The sequence below is a fragment of the Meriones unguiculatus genome, chromosome 10 (genome assembly GCF_030254825.1).
Source record: "Meriones unguiculatus strain TT.TT164.6M chromosome 10, Bangor_MerUng_6.1, whole genome shotgun sequence".
Lineage (NCBI taxonomy): Eukaryota > Metazoa > Chordata > Mammalia > Rodentia > Muridae > Meriones > Meriones unguiculatus.
The window spans coordinates 104591800-104608768 of NC_083358.1; the positions used below are offsets into that span (position 1 = coordinate 104591800).

At 37.6% G+C, this 16969-nt stretch overlaps 1 protein-coding gene across 3 annotated transcripts in view; it reads left to right on the forward strand.

The window, feature by feature from the left end:
• The window catches only part of Man1a2 (mannosidase alpha class 1A member 2), a 133761-nt gene that overhangs the window by 73517 nt on the left and 43275 nt on the right, over positions 1-16969 (forward strand). For all 3 annotated transcript variants that reach the window (XM_060392977.1, XM_060392979.1, XM_060392978.1), the window contains 2 exons: positions 2665-2788; positions 5951-6044. In XM_060392977.1, the coding sequence (XP_060248960.1) occupies positions 2665-2788; positions 5951-6044 (218 nt within the window). The remainder of the gene's footprint in view (positions 1-2664; positions 2789-5950; positions 6045-16969) is intronic.

The following is a 16969-nucleotide window of genomic DNA, read 5'->3' on the forward strand; positions in this document are numbered from 1 at the left end:
TAAAATAGAATGGTTGAGATTTTCATTTTTTATAAAACAACATATGTATAGTTGTTTTAGAGAAAAAATATGCTTAAATGAAGTATATTTCTATATTACAATTTTTACATATTATAATGTATAACTATTTCAGACTTTGTATTTTCATATATAAATAAATCTGAGTAAAAGTTGGAGTTCTATTAAATACTTATTTCTATTGGTCAGGATTCTGAGTTTAAACTTATATGGTATGAGGGCTTTAATTTCTTGGGTTTTGATGGAATAAATATGAACATTGGTTGTTGGCAAGCTTTGTTCTTAAAAATTGCTGTTCAGTAGAAGCTTTGTTCTTTAAATACATAGATTAAAGATTTTGTTTAGACTTTGAGCAAAATAAAAATTGTAGGTGATCCATTATCAAAGCAATTCAAAATAATTACAAGACCCTTAAATTGATTACTATTTAATCATCAAAAGTTTGCCAAACATTTCTAATGTCTCTTTGCTGCTGTTTAGCTTAGCAACGAGAGAAGTCATGTTGTTTTTAATTGTTTTGTTTATTAGTATTCACTGCACACCTTTGTTATTCGTGTATATATGGAAGCATTTTAATGTCTCCCTTTGATCAGTTGAGAAAGCATAACATTTGTAGGAAAATTATGATGGTGTTAGGTTGGGGCAGCTCATTTTTTTAAGTTGTATTTGTCTTGAGTAGTTTTACTCTTTGGAGTTTTCTTTTGAGTTGGAATATATATGAGTCAAAGTTTATATTTTACAATTCTGTCTGTGCGATAAAAGATTTTAAAAAAGCCTTGTTTAGAATTTGGTATTTTGAAAAGTATCTGCATATATATTGAATGATGTTTTTCTTTGTTGCTTTTAGCTGGTTTTTACATGGTAAATTGTTGACTGTTGGACTTGCCTAGGTTTATAGCTGCTTATAGCTGAAGCAAATTTATTAGTTAGCTGAAATCTAGCTATCTCTAAATGCAATGCTTTACTCCTAAAATATATACTGTATTCCTTAAAATGTTTTGTGTCCCTCTGTCACACTAACACAAAAATTCTGACCATTTACCATCATGGAACAGCATCCTTACATGGTCTATGTGACTGATAGCGCTCTTATTGCGTCTTGTAGAAGCAACTTTCTAACCTTTAGCTACAGCCAGCCTCTTCATTTCCCTTTAAACTATTGCATTTGCTGTTTCCGTTATAGGGAATTTTCTTCTTGGAGGTCTGTTCATCAGAGATTCCTGTGATCAGGGCTCAGCTGAAATTTCATCACTTCAGAAACTTTGTTTGATCATAATATAGAAAGAACCTTTCTTCTTCTATGTTTCCTGTCCTTAGTAGTCAGTATTCTGTTTTCAACTTATTTTCTTTATAATAGTTCTCACTATTTCAATGGCTTTATTTATTATAAGAACATGTATATTATATGCCATGTTTATTGATGTCTGTCCTACAGCATAGCAAGTTCTTCCTATTTGTGAAAATTAACATTTGTCTTACATAGTTACTGTGTCCCCTTTTTTGATTCTCACTTCTAGCTATAGAAGAAAAATGTGATAGTTGTATTTGCCTCTGATAATTTCAATGAGTATTGTATTGTAATTCAATAGTATTGTATAATGAAGGAACTATAAAAGGTAGTGCTTTGTACGTCCAGATGTAGATTTTAGTATGTTCTTAACCCAGATCATTATAGTATATTAAATTGACAGCATAAAAGATTAGACTAATATGCAAGTGTATAAGGGAATCATTATTTGTACAGAATTCTCTGTAACTATTAAAACCACATGAAAAAGCTGCTTTTGTGAACTGACATAAATACAGAATACACTGTATAAGAATACAGTGCCTGATCAGAGCAGTTAGTACATTTTGCTTATGCTTTGCTTATAAGAGGTAGAAAATAAAAATATATATGATTGCTTGTATATTTATAAAAATACTGCATGTGTAAGAAGCTAGTAAAAAGTGATTATAGAGCTAGTTGATGTAAAGGAATGAGAATAGATAAAATATATTTGATGTATACTTTTTATGTTATCTTGATTTTTACAACCTGGCTGTATTACTGAGAAATTTTTAAAATTTTTTTTAATTTATTACCATTTATTCACTTTGTATCGCAACTGTAGGCCCCTCCCTCATCCCCTCTCAATCCCACTCCCCCTCTTCTCCCATGCCCCTTTCCCAGTCCACTGATAGGGGAGGCCCTCCTTCCCTTCCATCTGACCCTAGCCTATCAGGTCTCATCAGGACTGGCAGTATTGTCTTCCTCTGTGGCCTGGTAAGGCTGCTCCCTCCTCACCAGGAAGTGATCAAAGAGCCAGCCACCAAGTTCTTGTCAGAGAGAGCCCCTGTTTCCCTTACTAGTGAACCCACTTGGAGACTGAGCTGCCATGGGCTATATCTGTGCAGGGGTTTTGGGTTATTGCCATATATGGTCCTTGGTTGGAGTATCAATCTCAGAAAAGACGCCTGTGCTCAGACTTTTTGGTTCTGTTGCTCTCCTTGTAAAGCTTCAGTCCCCTCCAGGTCTTTCTACCTCCCCCAACTATTATGTTAACTGTAATAATTTCTAAGATCTGTTGAAGATACATGTTTTCATTTAAAAACAAGTTTTGGTCTTTCCCCAATTCTGTCTCTTTTTATTCCCCTTTCACTCAGTGGAGTAGGTCGAAACTGGGGCTGGGCGTCTGCAGGTAGCAGCATTCTGGCTGAATTTGGCACACTGCATATGGAGTTTGTCCACCTCAGCTACTTGACTGGTGACCTGACTTACTACAGAAAGGTTAGTTTTTTGTTTGTTATAGAAGACTTAAAAGTTTGCCAAAAGACTTAAAGGCTTTGGTTTTTATTGCTTGTTTTCTCTTTAGGATCTATCTATCTATCTATCTATCTATCTATCTATCTATCTATCTATCTATCTATCTTCTTTTTACTTAGAACATACTTAAAGTATTTATTAAGAAGTTATAACCACTATTTTGTAAAATTCTATTCTCATTTCTAATCAAGGTCTGAACTCTGTAGCCATCATGCTAAAACAAGAAATTCAAAATTTAAAAGTTGAATAATTTCAAAGGAAGAGAGAAAATACTGTTTATTCACAGAGCATTTGGTTTATTCTACTGGATATTTTAAAATAGTCTTACAGGTTTGTGGGTTTTTGTTTCTGAAAGAAGGGTTTTCTTATTTATGGGGCTTGGCCGTGGAGGCTCAAGTCAGGGTTTCTCTGTGTAGCCCTGGGTGACCTAGACTCACTTTGGAGACCAGGCTGGCCTCCAACTCCCAGAGATCCGCCTGGCTCTGCCTCTCTGAGGAAAGGAGGGTTTTCTTTTTCATTTCCTTTATGGTGAAGTGTATCTTACCTCAGGGTATTGTGCGTGCTAACTGTTGGTTCTATTACTGGTTCTAATACCAGAACGTTAGAACTTGACTATTTAAATACAGATGACCACTACGAATGTAAAGCTCAGCTTTTTAGAGCCAAATGTGAGCATCCTGTTGCCCTGCCCTCACCCCCAGAACACAGATTCAGGTTATTGTTTCAGCAAAGTAATAGTTTCAAGGAATTTTTGTAATAACGGAACAAAATAAAATCTTAAGTGAAGACTCACATTAAAATATATTCGTGGAAATGTTAGGGACATGAGTTACAGCAATGTATATCTCTTTCTGGGTCTCAGATGCTAATTGATAACACTCTTAGCCTTTGGGCTGTTAGAAGCCAGAGGTCTGTTAGGACATTTCAAGAAGAAGATCTAATAGTCATAAGGAATTAGGTTACACACAGAGGTAGGTAAGGGATGGCTATTAAGACGTGTATTAAGACTAAGATAGTTTAGTTCTGAACCCAAAATATTCTAACAGTATATAATAATGGTATTTTAACTAGTTAACCATCCTTATAGAATCTTTAACATGGACATGACTGTATCTTTTTCTACTTAACTTTACACTAGAAACAAATGTTTAATTGCAGAGGTATAAAATATCAACCTAGACTTAAATTTCTTGTTTATATTAGCTGCAAAAAGTAAGAAAGGATCATTTATAAGAAGTTACTTTATGTGGCAGGAATAAAACTTCATTTACCACAAATCTGGGAGGGGGTAAGTTCACAGTAAGGATAGGGTAGCAGCTGATGATGAGGACTTTTTGTACTAGGAAGAAGTGTGCTAAGAAGTTAGGAAAGTATCCTTGCAACAATCTCACAGGCAAGTTAAGTTTGTTTGCCAACTTCAGTGAGGGAAAGAGTGACAGATGTCTGTGTTGCAGGCATCTAGGATTCCAATCTCAGCTGACCAGGGAGAAGGGAAGGTTGGAAACCTCAGTCTAACCTCATGTCAAAACTTCCTTGTGAATACTTAAGTCAGGAAAGCAGATGATAGTCAGTGTGGCAGTATAGACCTGTAATCCCAGTACTGGCAAGACTAAGACAAATGAACCTGTTAATGCCGATGTGGACTCTTTGATGAGTTTAAGAGTCCTCCCCCTCCCAAAAAAGGGGGAGGGGGAAGAATGATGATGAATAAATCATTCAAACAGAGTAAGTACATAATTTGTAGAGATTTATCAGAACAAAAGAAGGGAAGGACCATGGGAATAACAAACACCAGAGGGAGAAAACAAAACAAAACAAAACAAAATCCTGGCCAAGTATCACCATATGGAAAGCATGGCTCTTATACACCCCAATTTTTGTAGAATAAGAATATAAACTGAGATACAGTGCTCATACAGTAAGATGTGCTCAGTTCCAGAGCGAAGAGATTACTACCAGAAAGAAGGCCAAAGTGGAAGCAACATAGGAATGATGGGGTTTGAGTTGTTAAGGAAGGACTTAGAAGACAGAACTTAGAAATGCTATTAGAGACAGCAAGAACACAGTGAGAAAGGAAATAATGTGCTGAGAAACACAGACAATATTATATGTAATTTCACATGTCAAAAGCCAAGGTTTTTTTTTTGGCTTTTCTAAAGTCATTTAGAAGTGTCTAAAAGTGTTGTGTGCTATCATTCACATTGCAGCTGTGCATGATGGTGGCCTTGTATATGGAAGAGTCTAGTGATATAGGTAGATTCTTGAGCTTCATCTAAAACACCATGCCAAAACCAGTAAAAAAAAAAAGATGATGAGAATCATTGTACTTAAAACTATTAGTGTGCTCAGGTCCAGAAAGCTGAAGTATATATACATGCTGTGGGAGAGAGTATATTCCAAGTCAAACCATCAGTCATATTTAAGGACAGCATGGACATATTATCTTCTCAAAATCTGAGTGATCACAATTTTAGGTAAAAATAACTTCACAAAACCAAGAATACAAGAAATAGAACACCTTTTCTGCTGCACTGCCTGTTCCCCATTTGAAAGTACCTATCAGATCTAACCAATCTACAGACAGAGCAGAGTTGGGCTTTAGGGAAATCATCAGTCTCTTAATTATTTTGTGATTCCTTTTTCCTCCCTTAATCTCAAGGAGAGCTTTAAGAATTTAGGGGAAATGTTTTATTGGCCGAGTATTTAAAACCAGCAGTTTGATTTTTACTTCAAGTACTTCATCACTTACTAAATTCAAATTAATACTTTTCATAGAAAGTTTTGATTCCATTTCTATGAAGTCATTTTTATTCTTATATTTGAATATATACAGGGATGTATCTGGAATATCTGGCTGATGTTTCTGATAGTCAAATCTATATAATAAACTGAGAGTTTAAAATACTGTATGAGCTTTTTTATTTTGCTACTTCTATTATTGTTTGATTTTAAAATAATACTATAACTAATGCATCATTTAAGAAACAAGCCCTTCATGACTACCACACATGACAGGGTAGAAGATGAGTGTAGGTTCCAAGTGAGAAAGAAACCAGAGTGTAGGCTAATAGAAAGCCTGATGAGACCTGTTTTTATTAATTACCTTCTTAATTTCATTTTGATTAGGTCATGCACATTCGGAAACTACTCCAGAAAATGGAACGCCCAAATGGTCTTTATCCAAATTATTTAAACCCAAGGACAGGGCGCTGGGGTCAGTGTAAGTATTTCTAGTACAATTGCTGACTTGGTAAAAAGGTTGTTTAAGAAGTCTTTGCTTGAGGTGGTGAAAGGAACGCTATGTGGAATTACAACTCCTAGTCTAGGCCTGACCCTACTGGTTATCTGAACAACTTCCCTCTTTTGGTTCCTATGGGCATTGCATATACATGGTACACTTATATACATGCAGGCAAAACACTCGTACACACATAAAATAAAAATAAAGGATTTTCTTTTTTAAAAAAACTTTCTGTCTTGCCTGATGGTGTGACACATTTCTATAATCCGAGCACATTGGGGAGCTCGGGCAAAAGGGCTGAGTTTTTGAAAATGTTACGTGCATGGGTGTTTTCCTTACGAGTATGTCAGTGTACCAGATGCACTGTGCGCGCAGTGCCAAGGGAGGCCAGAAGGGGGCGTTCAGTTCCCCTTGAATAAGTTACAGACAGTTGTGAGCTGCCACTGGGAATCAAACCTCGGTCCTCTGAAGATCAGCTATTACAGTTGGGCAGTGGTGGGGACTCTGTTTCCCACACTTGGGAGGCAAAGGCAGGAAGATTTCTGTGAGTTCAAGGCCAACATGGTTTACAGAGCGAGTTCCAGGACAGCCAGGGCTGCAGAGAGATATCTTTTCTGGCAAAACAAAAACAACAACAGAAGAGCAGTCATTGCTCTTAACAGCTAAGCTATCTCTCCAGCCCCAAGAGGATTGTTTTGAGTCCAACCTGGACTACATAGTAAAATATGTATTCTGCCCGCCCCCCCCCCCCAAAAAAAAAATCTTGTGCTTTAAGTAGAGTCACAAACTGAAGTGACTCCTGTACAGTGTGTGCTGACACCTTAGTCAGGACAGGTCAGTTCATCTGACTGTCAGGCCTGGATATCAGCCTACCAAGAGTGAAAGAGGGCATATCTGAAGCTTTGTAGTGCATACCTTTAATCCTAGCACACAATAGGCAAAGGCAAGAGGAACTCTGTTAGTTTGAGGCTAGCCTGGTCTACATGGACAATTCCAGGCCAGCCATATATAGTGAGACTCTGTCGAAAGGTGGGAGGGGATGAGAGTGGTTATGCCTGTCAGAGGTACCATAGGAATAGGACTTGGTGGGCAAAAGATTATGGCTTCTTTGTGAAAAGGAAGTATTGGCAAGGGGTCTCACAAGAATATTTTCTTTTATGTATCTATAAGTACTTTGCAGAAATATGGTGTCACACTTTGAAGGATAATGAATAATAATCATATCTTGTAAATAAGAACATTGTTTGAGATAAGAATGAATTCAGAATAGATGTAACTTTAAATTATTGGAAAAGGGACAGTTGCCATTGGATGGACTGTGTCTAGTCATTCTTTTAAGGAAAAGGGTATTATTCATCTATTATATACTAGGCTCTTATATGAGACTAAAGATGGTGAAGGAATTAGGGTTTGATCTGATTTTATGGCGTTCCCAGACCAGCAAGATAGGTAGAAACACTGAGAAGCGGTTAGAATATAATATGGTAAATGCAATAGAGAAGTATAGTAGTTAATGTGGAACTGGCAGAAATGATTGTTTTGCCTGGTGGGAAATGTTTTGTTTGCAGAGGTTAATAGTATCAGGGCTTTAGAATTCACCTTTGAAGGTATTGAGTTTCAGTCAGTAAATTTTTGTGTGGAAGTATTGAACTTAAAATTGTAGTAATTTAAGGTTTTTATAAATGCTGCTCTCTTTTAAACAGTAAAGAAACTAAAATAAATACAAGCAACAACTTTGTTTCTAATAAGACGTGTTTGTGTTATATTTTAAATTAACAGTAGTATAATGGAGTAGTAAATGAGAGACAAAGGTAACAATCATTTGATTTTAAGTATTGAAGTGAAAGCACAGTTAGCTCTGCCAGTGAAAACCATGCCAGTCTGAATACCAGGAGCTAGAAGGTGTTTGCAATGGATTGTCTTGCAAGCTACTTTTCAGAAGTTGCTCATAGATCCCAGTCATGATTTTTTTTTCTCATGTACTTTCCCCCTCTTCCTTAGTTCTTTACATGGAATTCACCTTTTTCTTTGCTTTGAAGAAATATAAGAGCTAGTGTTCACACTGAATAGAAATATTTTTGAAAAACCAAAAGGTTTAGAGCTGCATTTGTAAAACAAAAATGTAGTTTTCTTATGCTATAAAATGAGTGACTAGATTGGATGTCTACTTAGTAATTTTAACAAATCAGATTGTAACATTTGCCTCCTTAAATTATTAATCAAGATTTTGAATTTCTAATGTGGAAAAATTATGCCCAGTTTCTGCAGTATCTCTTGGCTGTAGAATATCTCAGTGTATGTTTTATATAGCATAACTATTTAAGTGTCTAAGATGAAAAACATAAAAAGCTAATTAAGGGTTGCATGTATAATCGGAGAAGCTTTTCTTACAATATACAGTATAAAGTCAGAAGCATACAGTGTCAAGTCCATATATAAAGCTTAACTTACATTTCCTAGCAATTAAAGGTAAATTTTACAATAAGAAGATACACTTGAACATATCTAGAAAATGATTTTTGTACCCTTTCTATATTAGGACCTCTTAAAAGATCATGAGAAATAGATGCTCACTCAGAGAGTGCTGAGGTAGGAAGAGGAAGCAATTCAGAAAAGGAAAACTTAAGTGATCAGTGAGCCTGTACTGTTCAGGTCAGAAGATATTGTGAAAAGAAGTCATGTTTGGAGACTACTTTGTTGGGACATTGCTTTCAGTATAGACTACTATTGTACTACTGTGTGCAAGGACTGTCTCTATAGACCTTTACCTAGAGATCTCTGTCTTGCCCATTTTATGGTGCTCATGATCAGGTCAGTGCACTTCAACAGAAGCACAGTTCTTTGACTATTAGATTGAAAGCAAACTTAACCCTGTAGACACAATGTTTCAATGAGTGTTAATGTTTTTGCGTTCTGAATCTAGCACTTATTTACTGAACCTAGGAATTATTTACAGTTGTAATAATTTTGAAACATTCTAAAAGGTTTTTATACAACAGAGCTTTTTGTAATTATAGAACATGAATATAGTCACTAAACAAATGATAAGTGAGCACTTGAAACATTGTTATTCTTATGGAACTGTACTTTAAACTTTATTATTTTAATAGGTTTTAAAAAACTTTATATACGAGCACTGCATCTACATCATACCTACTCCCTTCCTCCATCTCTCCCCCATGTTTACCCCTCCCACATTTATCATCTTTCCTTTAATAATTATTGTTACATGTATTGTGTGTGTGCCTATTTAACTTTGCTTGTAAGTATGTGTGACTAGGGCTGACCACTTGAAATTGCACAACCCATGTGAGAGCTCCTCTCTGGAGAACTTTCATTTTTCCTTTCTCATCTAGGGGTGGGACCATATGTAATTTCCCTTCTCTGTATTGGTATTTCAACTGGTGCTGTCACTGTGTTGGTCTTGAAAGTTCATGGGCACATTTTCTTCATCGTGTCCAGAGGATATTGTCTAACAGCAAGATGTCTCAGGCCTCTGGGTTTTACACTCTTTCCACCCCTTTTCCATGATTTTCCTTGAGTCGTAGATGTAGAGATTATGTTGTAGATGTAACACTTGGGGTTGGGAACCCTGCATTCACTTACTCTGCATTTTGACTGGTTGTGGATCTCTATAATAGTCTCTTACCTGTTGCAAAATGGACCTTTTGATGAGGAGCGAAAGCTGTGCTTTTCTGTGAATTTTAAGGATGAGTATTTAGAAAACAGAAATTACATAGGTTTAGGAACCTGTCAGAAGAAGGTACTCTCAGTTCTACAACCTATCCATATGTAGTTGGCTATGTGTAAAGTACCAGGCATGAATTCCCTCCTGTTGAGCAAACTTTAAGTCCAATTAGCTGTTTGGTTACTCCCAAGGCAAGAGTACTACTTTTGTACCATTGTGGAAATCTTCTGGGTCTAGCCATTGTTGTGCTTCAATGTTGTGTCATTACAGCTGGGTAGGACTATGAGCTGTTCCTTTTCGTAGGCAGCTTGAATAACACCATCCAATACTATAAGAGCCACTCCTCACAGAACAGACTTCCTGGTCAGTTCCAGCATGATTCTTCTAAGTCCTTTGTCTGAAGAGTGTGGTGTCTTCAGGAATAGAGCATTACCTTTAAATTCTGGTAATAAACAGAAATAGAAGGTTCTCCACTGTACAGCCAACACCACACTTTCTTTAATAAGTGTTAAAGAAAAAACTTGATAAACACTTGAAAAAGACTGAAGATGAATTCTATGAAAATTATTTTAGAATGAATTTTTAAAAATCCAACTAAATTTTTTTTGTGGGTGCTTTTTTTTTTCTTTTTTTTATTTTTTCCCTTTTTTTAATTTTTCATCAATTACACTTTATTCATTCTGCATCCCCCCATAAGCCCCTCCCTCCTCCCCTCCCAATCCCACCCTCCCTCCTCCCTCTGCTTGCATGCCACTCCCCAAGTCCACTGATAGGGGAGGTTCTCCTCTCCTTTCTGATCTTAGTCTATCAGTTCACATCAAAAGTGGCTGCATTGTCCTCTACTATGGCCTGGTAAGGCTGCTTCCCCCCCCCCCCCCGGGGGAGGTGATCAAAGAGCAGGCCAATCAGATTATGTCAGAGGCAGTCCCTCTTCCCATTACTATGTAACCCAATTGGACTCTGAACTGCCCTGGGCTACATCTGTGCAGGGGTTCTGGGTTATCTCCATGAATAGTCCTTGGTTGGAGTATGAGTCTCTGGGAAGTTCGCTGTGTTCAAATTTTCTTGTTCTGTTGCTCTCCTTGTGGAGACCCTGTCCTCTCCAGCTCTTTCTATTTCCCAGTTCTTACCTAAAATTCCATTCACGCTGCCCAACAGTTGCCTAACAGGCTCAGCATCTGCTTTGATAGTCTGAATGGCAGAGGCTTTCAAAGGCCCTCTGTGGTAGGTTCCTAGGTTGTTTCCTGTTTTCTTCTTCTTCTGATGTCCATCCTCTTTGTCTTTCTGGATGGGGATTGGACATTTTAGTTAGGGTCCTCTCTCTTGCTTAGTTTCTTTAGATGCACAGGTTGAGCCTGAGCTACAAAACCCTCAGATGAATATCCAGGCCAATAGATTCCTTAATATGATGCCAAAACTAGATAACCATAGGAAGATAAGTTAGATGTAAATAGAATTTAAAACATATGTACATCAAATGACACTATTATGAGTTAAAGATAACCTGCCAAACAAGAGTTACATGTATGGTGAGGGTATATTTCCACAATAAATCAACAAGAAGGTCACATAAACAAAAACAGACCAAATTGTTTGAATAGTTATTCTTCCCAAGAAGATACGCAAGTGGAAATAAGCAAATGAAAAGTGTATAGTGTCCTCATGGAAATGCAAATGAAAACCACTGTGAGATAGATATCTAACTACCACTTCACATGTCCCATGGTGGCTGTAATCAGAAGAGCAGAAGCAATCCTTGGCAAAGGTGGGGAAAGTAGAGCACTTGCCATTTCTGGTGGGAACAGGAAATGTTGCAGCCAGGGTAAAACCCTGGCAGTCCACCCCCCCACCCCCGCCAAAAAAAAAATTCAAATCAATAGACACCAAATGCATGGAAAGCAGACTCAGATACCTATATCCCAGTGTTCACAGAAGCCAGGGGCTGGAAATGAGCTGCTCTCCATGTGGTTTGTCCTCCAGGGGGGCAGTTGATGGACACTGTCCGTGGGTAAGAATAGTGAGGTAGTGAAACCTTGAGGAAATGAGAGTTCCAGAAATGGGTAGCGTTCATGATTACTCATCTGTGAACATAACTACTATCACTAACTAGAGCACTTTACAGTGGTACATGGGGAAAAAGTTGGGTCATTGGAGCCCTGTCTCCAGAAGGCGTTGATGCTGCTCTGGTGGAGGGAGGTAGCTCTGATGAGGATGGGTTGTTTTAGAATAAACCCACCCCATATAGCTGGCCCTCTACCAGTTCCCTGTCTGAATGCTTGGCTATGTTTGATGTAGCCTGATTGCCTTCACTAAAGTTGAGTAGATACGGACACCACGATCTGGAATCATCAGAATTGTGAACTAATTAAATCTCTGTATTAATCCTAGCTTTAGATCCTTATGGTATAAGTGTTACAATATAATATTACTCCGTGATTTTTAAAAAAGGAATGATACATTCTGTAATATGTGAGCCCTTTAAAAACAATATGCTAAATGAACAGATAACCAAACGACAAAACCCACATACACATTATATACTATATGAATAATATATTTGTACATACATGATTGCACTTACATCAACACAGATTCATAGAGATAGAAAGTAGGGTAGAAGTTAGCAGTGGCTTCAGTGGAAGAGAAATGGAACTATATTATTATATCTATAACCCCAGCAGTCCAGGGACAGAGAGAGACAAGAAGGTTGTGAGTTTGAGGCCAGCCTGAGCTGTAGAGTGAGTTTTAGTATAGCTTGGCTTTATGTGAAACTGTCTCAAAACAAAACCAAATTGAAAGGTCAAGGATAAAGAAAGTCAAGAGGAAAAACAGCTTGCTGACAGTTCAGGCCGTTGTTTTATTTTATATTTTGCCGGGGGTAGGGAGAATGGCAGAGGGGTCTCTGAGAATCAGTGTCTTCTCTGCTTACAAGCTGGGGTAGTTATAGTGCAGAGGCAAGGACTGAGAAGTTTCGCTTCTGCTGTTCAGTTGGCTGGTGCTGATCGTAACAGTGAGCAGTCAGTAAAAGGTTAGGTGATCAATAAGCACCTCTCCTCACTGGCTATTACTAGGTTCACAAGGAAGGCAGTCAAGAATCTCAAGAGACAAGTTACTTTACATCTAAGAGCTATGTTACTTGGTTACTGGAATTGACACAGTTCAACCAAAATGGAGGAGTTTTACAAAATGGCTCATCTCTGGCTAACAAATGAACAAAACAAAACAGTGGAAGAGAGAAGAGAATAAAGAGTTGTTTGTGCAAGGTTTCAGTTTATGGTGATGAAAAAGTTTGGGAACGGGTAGTGATTGTGGTCACTTGTTGAACATAACCAATATCACTGACCAGCATACTTCACAATGGTGCGAGTAACACTGTTTGTGTTATGCATAGTTCACCACAATAAGAGGCCCAATCAAAAAGGAGAACTCATTTGTCACTTTTTTCACAAAATAAATATAAAATTACTTTGTAATATATTCATCATCAGCAGTCATTAATTTTGAAAATGCTACAGAAAGCGCTATTCACTGGGTATTTTGGCAGACAGATTTTAAACCTTAGCAAGTTGCCGTCATACCCTGTTAGCAGCTGCACTCCTACTAAATTGCCTGATTTGTTCTTTCTTGTGTTTTTGTATGTTTTATATCAGCTCTGGAAAGTATATCAAATTCCATCATTATCTTGGATCAGTGTACATCTGTCATATCTATAAATAGGCTGCAAAACAAACATTTCATTGAACTGAAAGTTAACCATTCAGCTTTGGCTAACTGTATTATAATTAGAGTGATGATAATGTGTGACATGTACATAGCAATCAGAGAGTAATTGCTAGTAATTACTGTTAGGATAAGGACTTGGTAACAGATATAAAAAAATATTACAAGGAACCTAGATTTAAAGGCAAATCATTGGTTCTAAATTCTTTTTTACTTTAGTTTTCTCAGTTTTAAGTACACTGATTAGCCTGTACTATTTGATGATTTAAAATTAAGCCAATATAGAAAACCAGTCACTACCAGTTCATTAAGTTTATACAGCTAAATTTAAAATTGTAGAAAGATTAGAATGGGTATAATGTTTGGAGTTACAGTACAAACCTTGGTTTTCCTGCTTAACATTTTAAATAAAGGGTTGAGCGTCTGTGCTTCTGTTATTTCTCCTAGTGATTTCTTTAGTATGAAGCTCACGGTCATGTTTATGAGATAATGTATTTGAAAATGCTTCACACCCGCTTGTATTCTGGATTTGTTATGGGGGCTGCTTCTAGAAAGAGCTTCTGTTAGAAATGTCTCCGCAGACCGCCTGACTGCTGAGATGGATGTGAGAGTGGCTGGCAGTTAGGCATGCTTTAAGATGTATCCTCAGTTTCTGAAAATCAGAAGAATCTTGTAACATGTGGTCATCAGATCTGACACATAGGCAGTCCCGAGTCAGTGGTTCAGAGAAGCCAAACTATTAAGTGATACTTTATGGTTTTAGGTCTTAGGTAGACCTTAGATTTCTGTACTGTTCTCTCCTAGGCCAGCTGCCCGGGAGCGTGAATGGATCTGTAAGGAAACCAAGACAAATTCCCACAGCTTATTACATCAGTCTACCCTCACAGTAGTTCCAATAGAAAAACACATTTTTCCTCATCTATAGAGCTGAAGACTTACATCTTCTGTTTCATTTCCTTTAGTTCTATTTGTGAGTTGTTAGTTTTGTTTTGTTTTGCTTTATTTTAACCTAAGTACTTGGTAATCCTTTCTTATAACAAATTCAGAAATTGGCGTATGGTACCAAAGTACAAAACTCTTAAAAAAGGAAAAAGTGTTCTTTAAAATACACTTACTGGGATTGGAGTGATGGCTTAGTTAAGAGCACTGGTTGTTCTTCCAGAGGACTGGGTTTAATTCCCATCACCTTCATGGAAGCTCACATCCATTTGTAACTCAAGTTCCAGGAGATATAACACCTTCTGGCCTCTGTGGGCACTTCACACATGTGGTCCACAGACATATGTACAGGTGAAACAGCCACATATATAAAATAATAATAAAATAAAATAAAAACTGATGACAACAATGACCCTGTTGCTGAGTCAATGCTGGAGCTTATTTGCCTGACCCTTCACAACTTTTCTTACCATTACTAAATCTCTCCTAATGACAAACATTAGCTCTTAAGGATAATCTTTTAATTTGTACTATTATACATTACCAGTCTATAGTGCTATTTTTTACCAAAATATTCTCTTGCATTTTGTTCTCAGCACACTTCTTCAACAACCTGAGTTCAGTCCCCAGGGCCCAAGGTGAAGGGAGAAAACCAGCTCCTAAAGTTTGTCCTCTGTCTTGTGTGCATACCATAACCACATACTCCCACTCATAATCATAAATAAACTGGAAGAACTGTACTTCCTGTTTTGAACTGTTGAATACACTCTCCAGATACATGATGCTATAGGAAAAAAAAAATTGGAATGTTACTGGGAATCTCTGTGTTCTTTAAATGCAGCAGCCACTTTGCTTAGCTGTCAGCATCTGTTTCTTTGCTTGATGTACTTGCTTTCTAGGACATTCTTTTGCTTTTGTTTTAGTCTCAATTAGCTGTACTCAGTCTTTATGAATTTGCTCTTTGTCATCCCTACTCTTTGCCTTCTTTCCAGTGCTATAGTGTGAAATACCAGCTGCATACTAACTGTTGTGTGATACTGTTTTTGAGGAGATAAAAATAATCATCTACTCACCTAGATAGAGAATCAAGAACAGACTAAAATAAGATACCACCAAAGTACAGTTTGGTGAATCAGTGAATTTTGTTGTGGATACTTGGAGAAATATGGTAAGGGAGCAGAAATGACTCAAAGACAGCTGCGTCACCAAAGCCCACCCCAGCATGGTGAACAGTTCACGAAAGCTGGAAACCTCAGGTGCATTTCATAACCTGTAGGCAGCTCAACAGCTTGGAGACTTCTTTGAGGCAACACAGGTGGTCTGAGCCTCTCTTAGACATCTCAGATGATCTCTGCTTCTTCCAAGCAGCTCTGCTTGTCTGATCCTTGTAGACAGCTTGGTTGGTCTCTCTCTCTCTCTCTCTCTCTCTCTCTCTCTCTCTCTCTCTCTCTCTCTCTCTCTCTCTCTCTCTCTCTTTCCTAGGTGGCTCAGCTTGAGCCTCTTTTAAGCTCAGCTTGTCTGAGAGTTTCTCTCAGCAGTCCTTTCTGCTTAAACATGCTTGGAGAATGGGGGGGGCTACTGAATCTGTCAGTTTCAGGGACTTCTGAGTCTTTGAGATGTTTACTTCCTGAGCTTATTAAGGAGGTTCCCTATAGTGTGAAATGTTTCATCTTCCTTTAGAATATCTTTTATCTTAACTAGCTTCCCTCAAAAAGAAAACAGTTTTATCTTTGAGGAAAGAGCCACATAACACTGACAAATCTCAGATTTAGAATGCTAGTCTTCTTTATCCTTTGTCTCCACTTGTCTGTTAGACTTCTTTATTGAAACATTCAGTAGATTCCTCAAGTGCATGTCAGTATCAATAACCCAGTTTTTTTGTAGTTCTTGGTGTCATAAAACCCTGTTTCTATAGTTCTTTCTGTTTCTGTTTTTTTTTTTTTTTTCTGTTCTTGCTTATGCCAGAAATCTCAGTGTTATTTTTATTTCTTTATCTCACACATAACCTCCAGTTTTTCAGGAAATTCTTTTCCATTTACCTGTGAAATGGATCTAGGATCTAGGTACTGCTTACCCTGCGCTGAGTTACTCTCTCCTGTTTATATTTTTGTGACAGCACTTTTCAATGGCTGAGTTACAAGATGTCTTTGTAACTTCAAAAAGGCTCCTATATTAAGCCTTGGTTGCCAGCAATTGGGCATATGTGAAAAGAGTAGATCTGAGGACTCTGACCTAATTTATTGATAAAGCCTTTGTGGAGTGACAATATTGGGACTTACTGGGAGCTGGAAGGAAGTAGGCAGAGGAGCTAATTGGAGGGAGGAGATTACTGCAGGCATTCCCTGGGAAGATCTTCCCTGTGTGGCCCCATCTCCTTGCTAGTATGGGGTTAGAGGTAGGGTTCAACTACAGGCGTCCTTCCTTAGTATTCTCTCCTGATAATGTAGAAACAGTGGAGCCAGGGACCGTGAACTATAACCTCTGACACTAAAAATAAGTCTCACTTTTAAGCTGTTTCTTCAAGTATTTGTAATAGAGATGATAAACTAGCAACAGC